The sequence below is a fragment of the Cyanistes caeruleus genome, chromosome 2 (genome assembly GCF_971803275.1).
Source record: "Cyanistes caeruleus chromosome 2, bCyaCae1.hap1.1, whole genome shotgun sequence".
NCBI classification, from domain to species: Eukaryota; Metazoa; Chordata; class Aves; order Passeriformes; family Paridae; genus Cyanistes; species Cyanistes caeruleus.
The window spans coordinates 52,092,806-52,112,085 of record NC_141702.1 but is presented as its reverse complement, the minus strand read 5'-3'; the positions used below and the strand labels follow the sequence as shown (position 1 = coordinate 52,112,085).

The following is a 19,280-nucleotide window of genomic DNA, read 5'->3' as shown; positions in this document are numbered from 1 at the left end:
GACCTTTAAGGTCTTTTCCAACCCAAACCATTCCATAATTCTATGAAGTAAGTCTCAGCAGATGTCCAGCCCTTGGCACAGGTATCAGTGCACGGTGCCTCTCTCAGGTGCCTCTCAACAGCTTTGACAGTCCACATGGGAGAGTGGAGCTAACTCTATATAGTTGCTAAGATTGCCTCAGACAAAGGAAGATACTATAGTCTGGAGAACTGAAATGACCATTTATAGTGTCTGACAGGTGCTCACCAATCTTTTTGCTATTAGGGAGGACATCAAGGCTGTTATTCCTTCCTGATGAGTCTGTGATACACAACCATTTTGCCCTGTCCACTGAACTACACAACATTTTCTTTTTTTTTTTCTTTTCCTGCCAGATGGTAACGAATGAATCCCATCAATTAATTATTTTTCCTGAAGATATTTGGCCAATACAAGGTTTACTGTGCCCATGCTGGCAGAACACATAAGGGTTTTCAAAACCTGATGTGTTATCATTTGTTCTACGTTATATAAACCACAAACTGATTACGATCCACCTTAGGAGTAGTGGCCGGGTCTGCTTCCAGCCACCTGGCGTTTGGGGAGATGATTTTCACAGTACTGCACCAGGTATGCAAAGCAACCCCTTGCTCTCAGCTCTACTTCTTAAAGAAATGGAAGCACAATTTCAGTCTGGCACCGGGTAGCAGCAAATGCGGTTGAAGCAGAAATCTGTGGGCAGAGAGCGCCATCTCCAGCTTATAAATCATAATTACTCTGTGGTAACCAGCTTATTTGGGATTTCTTTTTTGGAATTGCCATCTGTTCTGGCAAAAGATGGAAAAAAAAGCCAGCTGAGACTGATGAAAGATTGAGATTTAAGCCTTAGCACTACCTTAATACCTTGTAGGGAGACTTTCCTAATCCTTGCTGAAGTTTCTGAATTACATTTAAAAGCTGCTTAAAATTGTATGGAGCTGATTTGTTTCTGTTTGTGGGCTACTTCCTCAGGAATAAAATCCTGACAGAGCTAATATTTGTACTATGTTGTGGTCCTCCAGCCTCCTGAGAGTCCATGCATTTAACAGTACACATGATGTGTTTGATAGGAACTTGGAAAACCACATAAATGATGCCTCCAAGTACTGTTGAAGAACAACTGGGGTAGAAAACCAGTGTCAATAAGCAATATGCACAAAACGTCAGACAAAGTGCATGCAGACGAACTATACACATATAAATGCTACAGAATTGACAAATATTAACAAAAATTACACTGAGGCCAGTGCCTGTGAGTCCAGCCTTGTGATTATCGCTCAAGTGTTCATTCTGAAAATGTACCTTAAGGACATCAGTGGCAAAGAATTTATCAGACAATAAAATTGAAAATCATACCTCCTCCATACACGTGAGATGTATAAGACTTATTCATATTAAAGAATTATTAATCAATATGCTAGAACAAATTTTGTATTTAAATTGCTATAAATACTAAACATGTACACTGAATAGATACATTCAAGAAGGGTTAAAAGACAATGCATCTGTTATCAGCTAGCCTTAACAATAGCATTTCTGAGCTAGATACAGCATCTTATTCAAAACACAAATTATTACTCTGTATTATTTTTATGATTGCGTTCTGAAGGATTTTTTCTCAACCATTCATGAAACCAGAAAGAGGCTGCAAGATACAGAAAGAATGTTGATGAAGCTCTACTAGAAAGAGACCTGTAAAAGACAAGAAGGCAGTCAAGAACAGTTGGCATTAACTTAGGAAGAACAAATCCCGCTTGGCCAACCTGACTGCATCCTCTAATGAAATGGTTCGCTATCGTGGACAAGGATGGAGCACTGGCTGCAATAGATCTTGACTTTATTACAGTGGTTGAAATTATTTCCTGCAGCACTTTCACTCACAAGCTGAGGAACTATGGCATGAACAAGTTGTCTAATAAATGCACTGAAAACTGCCTAGGCTGACAGGCTCAGTGGGTGGCACTGGTGGCTTGGCAATGTGCCTGAAGGCCCAAAACAGGTTGAGTACTCCAGGGGTTGATACAGGGGTCCATATGGAGCATTGTCTCATTAAAAACCTGGTCCACAGGACAGGACGCACTTGGGCTATTTTAAGGTAATGCTAAGTTAGGAGGGATGGCTGACACACTAAATGATGGAGCTTAAATTCTGAGGGACTTTAGGCAGCTTCTGGACTGGGCTGGAAGAAGTTTCAACATGTTTAATGCAGAGAAACACAAGTATAAATGTTCAGTTCTGGACCTAAGGCCACGTAAGCCCTTCTATTGGTACCAACTGTGAAGAAACAGGCTGGCTAGCAGCTTCATCAGAAATGACCTGGGGTTATGTGAAAGCCAAGTCCAACACAAGCTCATAGCACACACTGATCCCAAAAAGAGGAAATCACACCATAGCCTTCATCAGGAATACAGCCAGCATGCTGAGGAAAGGTCCTGTCCCCCTTTGCTTGGTGTTGCCAAGACACTGGCTGGACACAAGTCTCGCTTTGGTGCTTTCTCAGATCAAGACGGGGCATCACCAGCGAAGGCTACCAAGACAGCTGGGACCTAAATCACATCACCTTGAAGGAGGTGTTGAGGTGTCCCAGGCCTGCCTTTCCTGTTGAAGAGCATAAGGGCCCATACAGCAGCAGCCCGCCGCTGCTTGAGGGGGGATTACAATGCAGGGGAGCTAAACTTCCCTTAGGAGTGGCATGCAATACAAGGCAAAACTACAAGGAGGTCCAAAGAGGACATTATGAAACAATTATTCACGTGGAAGGCAGACAGCCTGGACAAAGCATGAAATTTTTATTTTGGATGGTTTCAGGAGCTGTCAAGACAAATCTGCAACAGATGTTATTCACTTTAATCAGGAAAGCTGTACTGCAACACCCAATGCATCTATGATTGTATACCCAGGTGTAAAGGTGATGAATTTCCTGGTCTAGGATTCTGTTTATTGTGGGAAGATGGCCTTAAAATGGTCACTAAAATTTTTCTGGGCTGTATTATTAAGTTAAGAGCTTAAATATTTGCACAAACAAAAATAAAAATACTTTGCTATCTGTTGATAGGTGGCAAAACTGCAGATGTTCTTTCCTGAAACAGATTTATTTCATCACCGCATTTAAACCATTATCCGCTATTGCATTTGGCAATAAAAAAGTAGAAAAGAAATGCAATTTATTTGGAAAATCCACCAATTGTCAGAAAAATCATCGTGTTATTTATTCAACTTATAAAAGTTACGAATGTGCTTGTAGCAATATGCCGGGAGTCCACAGAATAATTTAAAACTCATCAGCAACCCTGGACTATCCGCTTTTCTCTGAACAATAACATGAGGTTGTACTCTTTCTTTCTAGGCACGGTAAAGCTCTCCGGGACGCTCAGTTTTGACAGAGGTATGAGCTGTTCCTGCCTTCGAGGCTGCCTTTCCCTCCTCCCTGCTGGACCCCGTCGGAAGAGGGGAGAGGACACGCCTGCCACCTTCCCTTCCCCACTCCACAGCGCTCATGGCCGTGGGCAGCCCAGCTTCCTTTGCTGCTTTCCTTATTGCAGCCGCAGCCCGTGGCGTTCTTTTTGTGGTTGGTGAAGCCCGAGGAGCCAGAGCTTTGGGGACGCTGTTCCGCCCCCGCTGACACCTTTTTCCGGGCCCTGCGGCGTTCCCGGGGGCGCAGGGCGGGCACCGCCGCCCCCCGCCCTGGCGGGAGGAGGAGCCGGGGCCGAGGCCGTGCTGCCGATGGCGGGCGGCGGGGCCGGACTGCTGCCCTTCCTGCGGCTGCTGGGGCAGCTCAAGGTGGGCTCGGGCAAAGGACAAGGCCTAGGCACGGCGGGGCGGGGCGGCCGCGGGGGCTGGGCCGGGCCGGGCTCCACCGGCAGTGCCCGGGCTGGCAGCAGGGCCGGGGCTGGCGGGGCCCGGCGTGAGCCGGAGCTTCCTCCCGCGTGGTGCCGGCGCAGCGGGCCCGGCGGGGCCCGGAGTGGACTCGTGGGTGCCGCCGCGTCCCGGCCCTTCGGCTGTCGGCCGGGCCGGGATCCTGGCCGGGTACAGCCTTGGGGGCCGGCTGGGCCTTGGGGCAGGTGTTCGCTGCGAGCATCAAAGCTCTCCGGAGCGTGGAGGCCATGGTGGGGCGGAATTTCTGCCGGTGTCTCTGAAACGAGGGCCTGCAAAACCAAGGGGTTTAACCTTTACAGTGCCATGGTCTGGTGGGTACGGTGATATCCATCCCCCTAGAGGTTGGACTTTTCCAACCTGTCTGATTCTGTGATTGTGTGGCACGGCGCAGAGAGTACGGCGGACAGGATGGGTGTACAGGAACGTGGCAAACCCAGAGAGCGTCTCCGACCATATGTACAGGATGGCGATGATGGCTTTGGTGACTGAGGACAAAAGCCTTAACAAGGACAGGTGAGACTGCCTCTGCTTATCAGGACCGGATGTTAATGTTAACGGGAGAGCTGCAAACAAAATGCTAAAAGAAGCGGTCGTCCCAAGTAAGAGCTTTTAAATCACACTGAAGGAATTTGAAATCCTTGCCCCTTTTTTCTCTCTATCCTTTGGACTGTGTTCTGTTTACCTGCACAATTGAAAGGGACTAAAACTTCATTGCTTAGCTGTGAGTGTTGAGGCAAGTCCTTAGTGCAGAGGCTCAAAGCTGGTCTTCTTTCAAGCAGTAAATAAGCAGGCTAAAAAACAACGTGAAGCAACAGACAGCCACATCAGTGCTGTAGACCATGTGGATTCTGACAGGCTGAAGGAGCACTCTGCAGCAGTAAGAAACCATAGAAATCCTCTAGCATAGCAGACAAAGCTCTAGGAGCTGATATGAAGAATTCTTCGAGTATTCTGCTGCAGACTGGCATAGCTACAGAGCTGTCAGTGACAGATTATGTACTGAATTAGGGAATGCTCCAATCAGATTACCTTCTACCTGTTTCAGGAATAACGTGAGGTGTATAATGTAGTTAATTACTACAGCATCTCCAAAAGCCAAGTATACAAAAGCTAAGTATGTTACTTTTGAATATTATATACTGGTACACTGTGTATTTATACTTAAATCTACATTTACAAGCAGTAGGGACTAGAAATAAGAAATCAAAATCATATCTAGGTGGAAAATACTCCCCGTAAAAAAGTAAAAAATGTTACATAAAGTTTAAGAAAAGCTCCAGCCAACCTTTGGAGTATATAAAGGGGGTTAAATTCTGCAGTCTCTTAGTCTTTTGCATAAGTTTTCAATTTAAAATGCTGAAAAACTAATTATTCTGTCCCTCCTTGTCAGATGCATACGATTAGCTTTGGTTCATGATATGGCTGAATGCATCGTTGGAGATATTGCTCCTGCAGATAATATCCCAAAAGAGGAGAAACACAGAAGAGAAGAGGTATGAACATAAGGTGTGAAGCCACAGCTGCAGAGCATTCTGTGTGTTTTGGTGTTCTGATGGTAGTGAGGGAACACTCCAAGCAATATAATACTGTCGTAGGCATTGGACAAACCTGACACAACCAAGTGGAGTTTTCAGTGATTTTTGTACCTGTAACATCACCAAGTACAAAGTTATGGAAGATCTTTGAAGTAATCTTCACGTTGGTCATTTCTTCCTGAACTAGTTGTAGTTTAGGTAGCCTGAATTAGTCACGTTCAGCAGCCTTGCCAAGAGGTGAAGAGCAGGGAGTAGATGCACTGAGTAGGATGGATGACAGTTCATGTCAGATTGTGTGTGTGGTGCCAGATCGTGAGATTGACAGAGACTTCATTTTTCCACAGAACCACAGATGCAGGTGTCTTTTTTTTGTTGTTGTGATTTTTTTGATTGCAGCATGCATAGAGTCACTTTATTTTTGGCCTTGCACTTATCCAAACTGTTGGTTTGTTGTTTTTGGGTTGTGGCATTGTTCAAAGAAAATGTAAACCATTTCCGTAGCCACAGCTAGAGGGCAATGTCATGCCTCAGGAACTCTTCAGAGCCTTTTTTTGTTCAGTGTAAGAACACACTAAGAAGTATATTGAAAAAAAGAAACACTAAAATTACAGTCAGTAAAGACAGTACTTCAAGAATGCCAAATGCACCCTAGTTCTTTAATTTCCACTTAGCAAAGGGCTTACTCCTAGAGTTTGTCATGGCCCCCAAGCCCCTAGTTTTAACCAGATAAGCATAAAAGCAGGGGAGGGATAATAATAACTGAAGTATTTGTTACACTCTCCAGAGAGCTTCAAAACACTGAACAGAAGAAACATGTTTTCTGGAAGCCTCTAAAGGTTGTTGTGCCCTGAGGATCAGCCTTCAACTTTGGTCTAGATAGAATTCTCATTTGACTTTAGTCAAGGAAAAAGTATTTTGATGCGTAGGTATGTTTAAGAAGTTTTCATAAGTATTTTCAGCTCTTTCTGCTCCCATTTCAGTCAGTGAGGACTTTTCTGTTGACTTTGTGGGAAGGAGAGTAAAGCATTAAACATTTGGGACTACTCTGAAATACTTTGTAAAAATAGACCATGGGTAGCCACTTCAGGAGGTGGCTTGAGGTGAGTTATCAATACTCTGCTTCCACTGCAGAGTTCTCCTTTTTAGTGGTTGCTTTAAAGCCGACATTGATCTGGCTCTGAAGTTTGATGCTTGTGCAGTAACTTTAACCAGTGAGTCTCACCAACAGTAAGGCAGCAGAAAATAAACCTGATTTAAAAAAGAAGTTTTGGGTTTTTTTGTGGAAGAGGGAGCTTGTTTGGAGTAGGGTTTTTTTCTAGGTAAGTCATTTTAGCCACCTAACCTTGAAATCTGATGAGTTCCAGAGCTGGAAGGAGGTGAAAAGGAATGAGACCTTGATGCTTCAGTGGTCACAAGCAATGGGGAACCACATTATGACACTATATCCTGTATTTGAAGTGGAGAAACAATCATGGCACAAAACCTTTATCATGTCTGTGATGTTGGCTGTTTCAGAAGAGCCCTTCATGTTTGCCCTACTGGGCAAACAGTAGAGATAGTACAGAAATGAGACTGATCAGCTGGGAGGACACAAAGAGTGTGCAGAACAATTTCTGGTGTCCCAAGTTCTGCCAGGAGCCTGCTCCAGTGTAGGCTTCCTACAGGGTCACAGCCTCCTTTGGAATGGGCACATCCCCCTGCTTTATGTCTTCCATGGGCCCCAGGTGGATATCTGCTCCACCATGGACCTCCAGCGGCTGCAGGTGGATCTCTGCTCCTCTGTAGGGCTGCAGGGGCACAGCTGCTTCACCATGATCTTCCTCACCGACTGCAGGGGAATTTGCTCTGGCATCTGGAGCACCTCCTCCTCCTCCTTCACTAAGTTTTGTATCTGCAGAGTCCTTTCTCTCACTTCTCACTCCTCCCTCTGGGTGGAGTTGCAGAGGGATTTCCCTTCTTAAATATGTTTTTCCAGAGGTGCTACTGCCTTGGACTTAGCTGTAGCCAAACCTTGCTGTGTCAAAACAATACAGTAATATGCTGTGTAGTGGATGTTTCTGCTAGCTTGGTGACAACTAGATAATTCAGAAAATACATTGGTAAAAATGTTGTTCAGAAAATAGATAAATGGAAATGGCTTATTTTTTTTCAGACAGCTATGCAACAACTGACCCAGCTGCTATCAGAGGACCTCGGAAAAGAAATCTATGAACTCTGGGACGTAAGTTTGAATTCTTTTAATTCTATGTTAAAATTCAGGGTGACTCATTCCCTTCTTACCATGTACCTGTGAAATTGTGCCATCTCTTATTTTGACCTCAAGAAAGTGAGATTTATTCGCTTAGAAGATAAAGCTTAACAGTATGAGTCAAGGTCATTTTAGGATCCTTTTCAAACAGAAACCCTGGACTTGGGTAAAATAACTATCTTTTACCCCTAGCCTCTCAGAGTTCCAGATGAACCTATCCAGGGCTTGGTTTGTACAATTGAAGGAAGCATTTGTCCTCTACATCCAGCCCTCTGGATATAAATCTGATTTTTTATTACATTATCACTTTTGTTCATATCTGGCCATTTAGAGTTTTTAATTCAGGAAAAAACAAACAATGGTAGGTGATGGTGCCATGGATTATTTTCTTCTTTTTATGCAAGGAATTTCTGTGGCTTTCATTTCTAATAATTTCCATTAGACCAAGATATTTAGTAGTAACTTAAAATGATTAAGTAAACTAAAGTTTAAACTTAAATCTGACAAAGTACTATGCTTTTCTACAAACATTGGAGATTTCTGGTCTTGGGTTTCTTAAAAGTTTGTATTAGAAAGTATCTTTTGTATTTGAATGTGATGTAACCATTTTTATGTGAACCCATGCTGTTAATTGATAAGATCTTTTATACTTGCAAATGAGGGATGATTAGATTATTTCCAAACAATTCAAATTTATAATTACTGTGCTTTATCTCCTCCTGCCATATGGTCGCATGGGGGGAATTGTATCCTCAACCTCTCCTTCAAACAGTGCATTCTGCATTTCTTGGATTCTATGACCTGAGCCTGTATCTTATACTCACATTATTTTCTACTTAGAGTGTATTTAAATTACAGATATTTGCATCTTATTTCTGCCTTTTGCTGCAACACCCTGTTTGTGGTTTTGCTTTTGGTTTAGGGTTATTTTTGTTTGTTTGTTTGGTTTTTTTTTCCCTGTTGTAGTTGTGTGGTTGAACAGGCAGTGGGAATGGGCACTCAGAGCTGGATTTTAAGGTAAAGGGGGTAAACCAACATCATCAGATATGGGAAATAATATGTGTATATTTTAGGGAGCACTAGTTCCTTCTCCCTTGAGAAACTGTTACAATTGAGGAAAATGATGTTTTGATAGATAAGGTTTGTTCTCTATAATTGGGTCTTTTTCTTTGTTGGTCTCAGTCTTCTCCTGTGATACTGTAAGAGCTGGTTCAGTATGCTGAAAGCTTGTTAGGTTTTCATCATTCTCATTAACCATAATTTAATATTTGCACACTTTTGATAATTTGGACTTTGTTTCTACCTTCAGGATTATTTATTTGCACTGTGTCTGCAATTCATTAGCATGAGTGCAACCCACGTGGCAGAGAGGGTACCCTAAAAATCTGCTATTCACATGTGGTCCCTCTAGTGTTAAGTGGAACAACTAGTTGCTCCTTAAGAAATAAAAAAGAGGGATAACTTGGTGTGCTGTGCTCTGCTCTCAGCAAGCCAGAGACATTTCCCTATGATTTTTTTTTTGAGTGAAGGTGATCATGGACCAGAGCTGAACAGTGCTGAGCAGGACAAGATCTCTCGACACTCTTAGCAAGTCCTTCCTGCACTGCCCTGCCCTTGTCTCTGTCTCCCTTTGCCTTTCAGCTTTCCAAGGACTGCTGCTTTGGATGGTGGTGGTGGGTACTTGGTGAGTGTAGGGGAGAGAGGCAGCAGAAAGATACCTCAGATATATTTTCACTTTATAACTTAATCCAAAATACGTTTGAAAAAACAGTAAAGTAAATGAGTCAACACATTTCAGCTCTGTCCTGCGTTTTTATTCTCAAGTGCAAAAGCATGGGGATGATTTTTAAAAGATGGGCTGTGGTGTTGGAGAGACCAGTTAGTGTTTTTCCAAAGTACACTGTTATTTCAGAGTCTTGACCACCTGCGGGGAGGAAGCAGTAAGTGTTTGTTTCAGCACCGTGCACAGTTGCACATGTCATAGCTGATGTTTCTTGAGGGCAGTGTGAGCTGAGGTGTGAATAACATCTGGTGGGCTCTGTAGCACAAAGAAGTTTGCAACAGGTTGATACTCTCACCTAATCGTTGGAGGTGGGACCAACTTTTACAGGTGAACCTTTTCCTTTTCCTGAAGTTCTCCTCTGTAATGCTGCCAAGAGTTTGTTGTCTTTGAAGGACCCTCCCCCCTGCAAAATAGATTGCAAGAAAATAAACCAGAAGTAAATAGATTTAAGAAAATAAGTAGTACTTAATTTAAAAATGAGGCAAAGCTCAAGCTGAAAAGTAAAAAACAAGATAAAAACACTGAAATGAAATTTATTACTAAAATAATGATGAAGATGTAACTGAAAATTCAAAGTACCATTGAAATCTAATAGTGGAATAGTAAGCCAATCAATCATGCCTATCAAAATCTGGGTTTCTGACTTCAAAGATAAAGTAATAAGCCTAAGAACAGACTCCTAATAGTATGCAAGACAAGGAAATGACTGTCACACTTATGCGAACATCAGTGTGCTGGAATTACAAAGCCTGGATCTTGCTTACTGTGAATGACACTCACACCACAGTTATTGTTTTAAGATACAGAAAAGAATGCCAGATTCTGTGGTCAGTAGGCAAACCTCTTCCTGCACTCATTCTGCTCTTCTACGTGGAAATACTATGATCCACAGGTTCTGTGGATCTGGGAGCACAGATGGGCCCAGTGTGTACTTTGGTGTGATTAATGGTGATGGGCATGATGAATAGGGTCAGACCTGCCAACAGTATCAAGGTAATGATAACCTGCACAGAAGAAAACCCCTTTTTATGGGGTTGGTTTTGGAAGTCAGGAGAGTCAGGAAGACCTACTCATGAGACCACAGACAATGCAGTAGATTTGGAAAAGAGAAAATGCAGTGCCAAACCTGTCTGCAGCCATCACTGGAAACAAATGACAGCAAAATTGTTCAAGTTGTCTAGAAATGTGAATAACTCATAAATATATACTGATGATGAGAGGAAAAAGATAGCAGAGAGATTAAAGGACTTAAATTCTGAAGGGGAGGAAACCCCTTAACCCCCTTCCTATCTCCTAGGAGAGACATAAGGACATAAGCAGCTCAGACAGATTAGACCAAAAAGATTAGGCAGGAATGACAAGAGAAATATAAAGAACAACTCCATATAGAAACATCAGGTGGTGAGAAAAGTGCAAAATAGGCCTTAAAAATAGGTGGTGACAGTGCATAGGCACACGGTGTGGTAATTCATAGCCTTAGGCAGGCCCGAAATGATCTTTATACGTAAAATACTGTTAAATCAAACCTATTGTTTAACTTGTATGTCATTCAGAGTTGCCTCCATATCATCCCTGATTCAGCCAAAACAATTGGTATGTTTAGAGTTAGATTATGCAAAAGATTGTATTTTATGTCCCACTGCATTTATTGCAAAATCGGCACATATTTCAAGTGTTTTGCTGACCACTGCGTGTTTGTAAAAACTAAGTGAAAGATGCAGTTGTGCTGAATATTTCTGGACTGGCTTGTACTAAGGAAGAAAATTCTAGATATATAGAGAGATTTTAATGTTCTGTTTCAGAGTAGCAAAATTATTTTCTTATAACTGCAAATCTTTTCAGGAATATGAAAACCAGTCTACTGCAGAGGCCAAGTTTGTAAAGCAGTTGGATCAGTGTGAAATGATCCTGCAAGCATATGAGTACGAAGAGTTGGAAAACACACCTGGCAGACTGCAGGATTTTTTTGATTCAACTTCTGGTATGATATTTAGGCTTTTCTTTTTATCTCTTTCATAAATGAAATATATAAATTGCCTTTTTATTCTGACAGACATTCAGAGAAAGTGAGAACTAGTTATTTTACTTCTTGCTCAAGTCCCCTAATATTTCTGGGGAAACTTAATGCAATGTGAAAATACCTGACATTTATCTCTAGGTATTAAACCTGAGTTTCATTAATGCTAAATTCCTTCTACATCACTTCTTACCTTAGAGAGAGGCTCAGCTTTCATTGCACTTGCATGTGTGTAAGGATCTCCCTGAAACATCAGAGTCTTCATAAAGGAGTCTTCGGTGTTCAGCGATGCTCTGACAGCAGCTTGTTTGTACTCTGTCAGTGTTGCTGGAACCAGTGAAGTAGAATTTGTTATCCCCAAGTGAGCTGAGTGACCTGTCCGAGGTTCCTGTGAGAACAACTTCAGTGAAATTATTAAGTTGCAACTGTGATTATTTTCATTCTATCCACTGCTTTTCATCCTTTGCAAAATCCACTGGTAGTTGAAAGCAGAGATAGGTAAAAAAATAATCTCTATCATTTAGGTGGGGTAGTTGAACACCAGTGGAGGACTGTAACTAACTCATCCTGTCCTGGGAAAAACACTAGGGATAGACAAACTCTAGGGATAAGAGGATCAGCAGTTACCAGAGTCCCTGACAAGTCTTATTTATACTTGGATGACTCCCCAAGGAAATAATAATCTCTCTGGAAAATATAAGACTTTGATTAGTGAAGAATAAAAAAAGGACAACATGAATGAAGCTCATAATGCTTTATTTTCTAACTGACATCTTTGCTCCCCTACCAGAATTCAACAACTTAAATTGGGCTGGTGTCTGAGTAGAACCTACAGCACATAGCTTAAATGCAGTTGCAATTGCAGTTGTTTCCTGTAGTACAGTACATAGTATCAGATTATTTTGGTCAGGGTGCATCCCTTTTTCAGCTCTTAAGTGTCTTAATAGGGCACAAAATACAAGCTTTTTGTGAAGAAGGGGTGTAACTACACTTACTCCATAGATGGATTGAACTGGGAGCATTCGCTTTCTTAAAAGAATAATTTGACTTAAAATTATTTATATAAAAATATAAATATAAAACTTTCTTAAAAGAATAATTTGATTTAGGCTCAGAATAATCTGAGCCTAAAATGACAACTCTGCCTTTCACACATGGCAAAATGAGAGCATTTTTCATTAACCTTCCCTTTCTTTTGTTTTGCAGGGAAGTTTGTTCACCCAGAAATACTCCAGCTTGTATCTCTGATTAACACAGAAAGGAAAAAAAGAATAGCTGCCACATCTCACCCGCCTTCCTGAGGTGTTCCTAAATGCTGCAGCCATAATAAATACTTTGATTTATATTCTGGTCATTATTTTTTCTTCTCTAACATCACTGATTCTGCTGGCAGATTTTTTTCCTGTGCATTCACTGCTGAGAATCCCAGGACCATTTAGAGAGGAGCAGGTGGTGTACTTGCCTCTCAGGTTGTGTCAGGGAACAAAGAATTAGTATATTTGGGGTTTTCCTTCTTTTTAATTAGCCTCTGATTAATGCAGTCTCAGTTACAAATAGATTCTCCACTGGGGAAATTTAGGTACATTTAAAAATTAGTTGATTGCAATCTAATCTGTTCACGTATGCACTCTGTGGGGCTGGTGGTCTTGTTCTGTGAATTTCTAAAAATGTATGGATTGAAGTGCCTTCAAAATGGGTTAATATTCACTTGGTGCTACACAGAAACGAGACCAATGAGCATGTGTCTGTAGAAGCTCTTGACTGACCTTAGAGATTTCTTTGGAGTGCCTAAGCCTTAAGTGATTCACAAAACTGGTAATCTCATTAATTACATTGTGTCAGTATCTTCTTTGTTCCATACACCTTTTCCCCTGTTCATGTGTTGTATCAGGGAATGGTGCCAGTATTTCCATAAAGTCTATATTCCTGACTCCCTTCCTCCCAGACTAGCAGCTTTACAGACTCCTTCACAAGTAATTGATAATCACAGAATACCTGGGGTTGGATGGACCTTTGGAGTTTGTGCAATCTAATGCAGAAGCCTGTACAGCCATGTAAAGCTGGCTCCCTTCTTCAGGCTGTCACACGCTGGTACCAGTTCTGCCATAAATGAGTTGTGGCAGAAGTAGACACTAATGTAGAAGTACAGAATGATTGTGAAGAAAAGCTGTCGTGGTGGTAGATGCCATAATGAGGCCAGTGTCTGCAAGTGTCAGGCCCAACTGCTGAGTTTTGTGCAGCTGGAGATAAGGGCAATGCCACGATTACCCTTTAATTAATTAACCCATGGTTTCCAAATAAGCAAAATTTGCACCTGGAAAAATTACATGTCAGAGACCCGAAGTTCTCTGTCTTCTGCATCATGTCAAATGCAGTAAAACTGAATTGTCATACCCTTTAAAGGCAGATAATGTATCTGAACACACGTTTTTAGGCACCATGCTCAGGAAATGCTTTCTTTATGCAAGCCTTAGGGGTCTGACTGACACTCACAAAGCGTTCTGAGGCTGGTGACTTTCCTGGAGCACAAAGTGCTGTGCAGAGATGCTGGGAACTTCTTGCCTCAGTGGCTGGCACAGTGCACAAAATCTGCAGAGCGTATTGGTCTGGCTGAGAGGAGATGCAAGATGCCTGCTCTGCTCAGGAACCCCCCAGGGCAGCAGTCATGCTCTGTGGCAGCCCTGGAAGAACAGGTTGCACTTTGCTGAGCTGCTGAGTGGTTCTTGGCAACAGATTGTCATACTGCAGAGGGGGATGGAGCAGGGCCCACCGAGCTTTTGTCAGTGTTTTTATTCCACCTAGGTGCACACAAATTATAGTCTCCATCAGTTTGCATTGAATGCTGAGTGTGAAAGAGCTACAGATGCGTGGAAGGGCAGAACTGAGAACATTCCTAGCAAACCAGAAAAGTGGCCTTGAAGAGATGTTTGGTAGAAACACACCCAGCACAAATTCTACCCTAAGCAGGAACAGTTCATTCCTGCAGCGCAGCAGGAGGCTTCTCCATTCTGCAGGGGATTGAGGGGACAGATCGTGGAACCCCATGTACAGTGATCATAGTGGTTTGAGTTGGAAGGGACCTTAAAGATCATCTAGCTCAAATTCCCTTGCCAGTGGCAGGGGCGCCTTCCACTAGGTTGCTCAGTACTAGTGGTAAACAATTAAAACATCACAAAGGGTAAAAGAGTAAGAGAGAATTTTATTTTTAATAAGAATATCAAGAACTTCATTTACACAAACTAAGTTGTCAATATCTTCCATTTTTAATTAAATAAATTCACATTTATGCACAAAACCACATAAAATAAGCTAGAAAATTGTCACAAGAATACTAGAAAAATGATTAGATTTGCTTCCATGCTAAAAATCACACAGGCATGTGATATAAATGTCCAAAGTTAACTTATGTCCAGTAGAACATTACAAAAGGACTTTCAACTTTGTTAAAACTAACAAAAGCCACACAAGAAAAAACAAAATCACTTAAAGCCACGTTTTCTCACAAAATTTTAAGCAGTCTGTAATGTCAAACTCGCTAACACGGATCTGAAGCTTTGGCCTATGCTCAAAAACTGCATCCATTTTCAAAGTAGCCAGGCTCTTTTCCATCCTGTTTACTGTTGTGCCCACCTCACTGTGTGGTGAGCTGAGTGACAACATGCGGACTGACACGCGCTCACGACACAGCAAGATAGTGTCACAAATGTGCTGCTCTTTCCTTAGAAAACATTAGAAGAATGCAATTCAGAAAACATGCTGAATCAAAGCTGAGAGATGTCTGCCTCTTGGTGATTGAGCAGAGATAATGCGGTTGATGGAGTTACATCCTGGAGCGAAGCACAACAAAGTTTGACACCAAAAGTGAAGTTCTTACTCATCCTGTGCATTGTCAGGTAACAGGGTCTACACTAGCAGCTCTGAAGGCATGGGCTCTCTAACCTGTGGCACATCTGAAGCCAAATGTTGGGTTTGTATTCTTTCACTTAAGGCTGTATCTTGACAGAGGCTCATAAATGTACCTTCCCTTGGTTTTGAGGGGAAGATACAGAGGCAAAAATATTAGAGGTTCCCTCCACTCCACGTGATTTTCTAATTAATATCACTGCCAAGTCTTACCAAACCAAAGAGAGCAAGCAATGGTGCACATTTTGAAGCTGAAACTTTTCCAGCCAAAATGACCATCTGACATCAGCAGCTGTGATAGGTTGTTTCTGAATGAATAACCAGGTGTCTCCTTTGGCCCTCCTTAACTCTGCTGCCTAATGGGTATAGGGCAATGCCAGACTGTACCACTGAAGGAGAAACAGCTTTTTGTGACAGTAAGTGATTTTAATTCTGTTAGGAAATAGATGATATACAGGCACTCCTGAGCAAAGGGCACCTGGTATGGATGGTAGACAGCTGGTGTATGGGCTACTGCTGGCAGTTGAATGCTTTGCACAGCTCTAGGTCCATCTGTCTGATGTGGCACTGAGAGGGAAGCCAGAAACCAGCAGATAGAAAAGAGTAAACCAAAATAAATAAGAAACAGAGGCTGGGAGATTGTTAGAGGGAAGTTACATGTAACTGAAAACTATTTAGTCACTTAACACATAATTTAGTGCATTATAGCCAATGACTTGCGTGTGGTTTTGATGATGTACAAAGTACCTACTGATAAAATGGCCCATCTAAAATAGAAATAAGGAGAGGAAACATTTCTCCAACACAAGGCCAGGACAGCAATTTTCCAAAGCTGACAAAACCTTGTTGCACAAATTGTGTGGTGAGGGAGGGCTGAAAATCACTGTCTGGGCAAGTCTCTGAAGAGAGGCATGTGAAGCTGCTGTTTAACACTGAAGCTCTTCCTCACTTTCAGGGAGTCGGGTGCCAGCAAGGGAGCTCTGAGCACTGGCATGGGCTGTAGAGCTGAGAACTTCTTCAAAACTGCCTCCTGTGTGGCTTGTCCCACCAACCTTGGTCTGAAATAAGGCAAACAGAAAACAGTAAGTTCCTCTGCTCACACTGAAGCAAATCCATTTCCTATCCACCCCATGGCCATGGAGAGCAAGGAACTGTTCAGGCAGAGAATACATAGGAATGGGCTTTTCCTTAGAACAACAGCTATAAAACCAGACAAATAAAGCAACTTCTTTACTCCACAATTTCCAAACGAGGCTGCCATCATAAAATCTGACAGTGGCACGTCTCATATGCTTAAAGGAACCAGTCCCTAAGTAGATCCCAGATAGTATCCTAGACCCTAGCAGTAAACCCCATGTAGTTGTTTACCTGAGTAGCTCACACTGGTTTCACAGTTTTTTTCCAATTCTGTGCAGGCTGGGTAAGAGATGAATACTAAAATGAACTGGTTCATTTTCTGAGTGGCTCACATGCTAGCTATGGCAACACAGATGCTCAGAAAATACATAAACCATAAACCAAACTGAGATTTTGGACAGCAGAAGGAATGCAGTAAGCCAAGGTCAAACCCAGCAACCTGAATCCCATCAGGCCTAGATACTGGTATATAAAGCAGCATTTTCATTGGGGAAGGCACAGAAGAGACACTAAAATACATTAATCAATCATATCCAATGTACATGCACATCGACTTTCAGGATGCTTCAGGTCACTGAATTTGTAATAAATATTAAAAATTAAAATCAGTAAGACTAAATCTTTGGAAAAGGAGTTTCCTAACAAAGATAGAGCTGTATCTAAAGATTTGGAAATCATCAAGACTAAGTGACAAAGAGAAAAAGCTGTTGTGACTAGGTTGTCTTGGTAAGAGAACATTCTTTTGTGGCTTTGTTTGCTGATATGCCCTCTCCAAGTTGATTCAAACCTGAAAATAGGACAAAACCTTTTATTCCATCCTAGAATTACAGCCAAACTCAAGCTGACATTTTTTCAACCTCTCAGCCACTGAATGCTTAGGAAGATTATTTTAATTAAATGAACTTTGTGTTCTAAGTTTCCAAAGGGTTAATCCTATGTAATCCTGCTTCTTTAGCTAGCACTAACTGCTAGCACAGCATCTTACCTAGCTTGAAAGTCCAATAAAACATTTAATTCATCAGAGTTCAGATTTTCCGAAAAGTTGAAAAGAATGAGGCACCCTGGTCCTGTTTGATTTCCAGGGGAAAATGTATACTCTCCCAAGAAAGTATTTTACACTTTGCAACCCAAAGTCCAAACTCCAAGAGCAAATAAAATTTAATTTGAAATTTGATTTGTAAATGTTATGAAATCTGAATATTGGTTTTGGCTAACTGCAGAACACTGTAGCATCACTGAAGATTTGTAGCTGACATGGGGGTTGGAAAGATGCTAAGACTACTGCTGTTCTTTTTTCAGGGGCCTCTGTGTCATTCTCCACTTTTTGAGACCACAACAAAACCCTAGAATTGAAGGATAATTCCATGATTTCTCCCCCCATCCCCTGGTCTCCTAGTCTTCCTAATCTTGCAAGCCTTGGAACAGAGGCAGGAAAAAGGAGGAGCAATGCTGAGACATTCCCATTTGTCCACAGTCTACCCTGGTGGCACCTTAGATCCATGACTCCAGCTTCCCTTCCCCATTCACACAAGGAAATTAAAGGAAGGAAGCAAGAAAATACAGAAAGAAAATATTTTGAGAAAATGTCAGTAAGTTTGCCCATAAAGACAGACAATGGAGGTTTTCATGAGATGTGGAGGATTATTTCAGACTCAAAGCTTACTGTGTTGTCCTGCTTAATTACAGATTTCTTAAAGGATGATCTAAGAGCACTCTGAACACAACAGGCTGAGCTGGCATGACAAATACTCTCCTCTAGAACACCTTTGCTTAATCAACAAAATAAGATCAGGCTCCTCAAGCAGATCAGTGTGAGAGGAAATGGTCTTCAGAGCTGTGCAGTTTGAATTACCTTTTTCTATTTTTGAATGACACATTGAGATGACTGGGACAGACACTCCTTGACACCACTATTTTTGGCATTTTGACTGTTTTTGGCCACTTCCTTACTTTGGCAAGCATCAGAAATAATTTCTTAGCAACAAAGCAAAGGAAAACAATTTCTTTGCATATTGCCTTCATTTTCCATTAGTGCTCTTGCACAACCATGAAATTCTTGATGGAACAACAAATTCAGTCAGTCTCCTGTATACATACAGGGACAACTAAGCTGTCACACTTTAATACACACATACATGCAAACTCTGCCCCTAACCTTTACCTTAAGGCTTGTGACAGTGGTTTCAACCTTCTCCTCAAATGATTTAAAAGTTGGAGAATTCCTAGGAGAAAAGAAAAAGTTGAAGGGAGGAAAAAGAGTTGCCAACATAATGGGATAACTCCATAATTTGATCAGTTCTTACCAGGCAACGCTGCCAGTAAAGCATGAAGGCTGGCGGGCAGCACAGGCCTATGAACACTCACTTTGCTCTATCAGTCAAATCCAATTATGGTAATCGGATGAGTATTTTTTAGCTACAATTTTTCAAAAGCAGAACCTGCCTAGTAATTGAAACCAAATGATAACTGGCCTACCTACTGTATGATACATTTGTCACATTCTCAGAAGAACAACCAGACAATGCTGCCTGAAATGCTGTTTTTCTATGGCTTTATCCATTTGTATTGTTGCTGTAAAGAAATAAACATTTTTTTTTAGCTGATGAGCAAGTCCATAACCTACATTATTAAAAAGACGCCAAGTTTAATGTCCTAAGGCTGGGAAGGGGATTAGAACCACATGGGAAGTGGGTCCCAAATGCCTTTGAGGAATCCTAACTGCCCAACTGCCCCACCGCCTCCTCCCCCTCTATGATGTTGTGA

General features: G+C 41.8%; 2 protein-coding genes across 18 annotated transcripts in view; one reads left to right on the top strand and one right to left on the bottom strand.

The window, feature by feature from the left end:
• Positions 1–350: 350 nt before the first annotated feature.
• On the top strand, positions 351–12,822 carry HDDC2 (HD domain containing 2). Its single transcript, XM_086876976.1, has 6 exons — positions 351–3,798; positions 4,286–4,407; positions 5,285–5,387; positions 7,582–7,650; positions 11,303–11,441; positions 12,684–12,822. Exons 1-6 carry the CDS (start codon positions 3,742–3,744, stop codon positions 12,776–12,778), a joined length of 585 nt encoding a protein of 194 aa, XP_086733102.1. The 5' UTR covers positions 351–3,741; the 3' UTR covers positions 12,779–12,822.
• A 1,834-nt stretch (positions 12,823–14,656) lies between these two features.
• TPD52L1 (TPD52 like 1) overlaps positions 14,657–19,280 on the bottom strand; it is a 50,794-nt gene continuing 46,170 nt past the window's right edge. For 14 of the 17 annotated variants that reach the window (XM_086876972.1, XM_086876970.1, XM_086876973.1 and 11 more), the window contains 2 exons: positions 18,679–18,739; positions 14,657–16,438 (listed from right to left, as the gene is read on the bottom strand). In XM_086876972.1, the coding sequence (XP_086733098.1) occupies positions 16,307–16,438; positions 18,679–18,739 (193 nt within the window). In that variant the 3' untranslated portion in view covers positions 14,657–16,306. The remainder of the gene's footprint in view (positions 16,439–18,678; positions 18,740–19,280) is intronic. The other 3 variants (XM_086876965.1, XM_086876964.1, XM_023924044.2) reach the window with 1 other exon arrangement.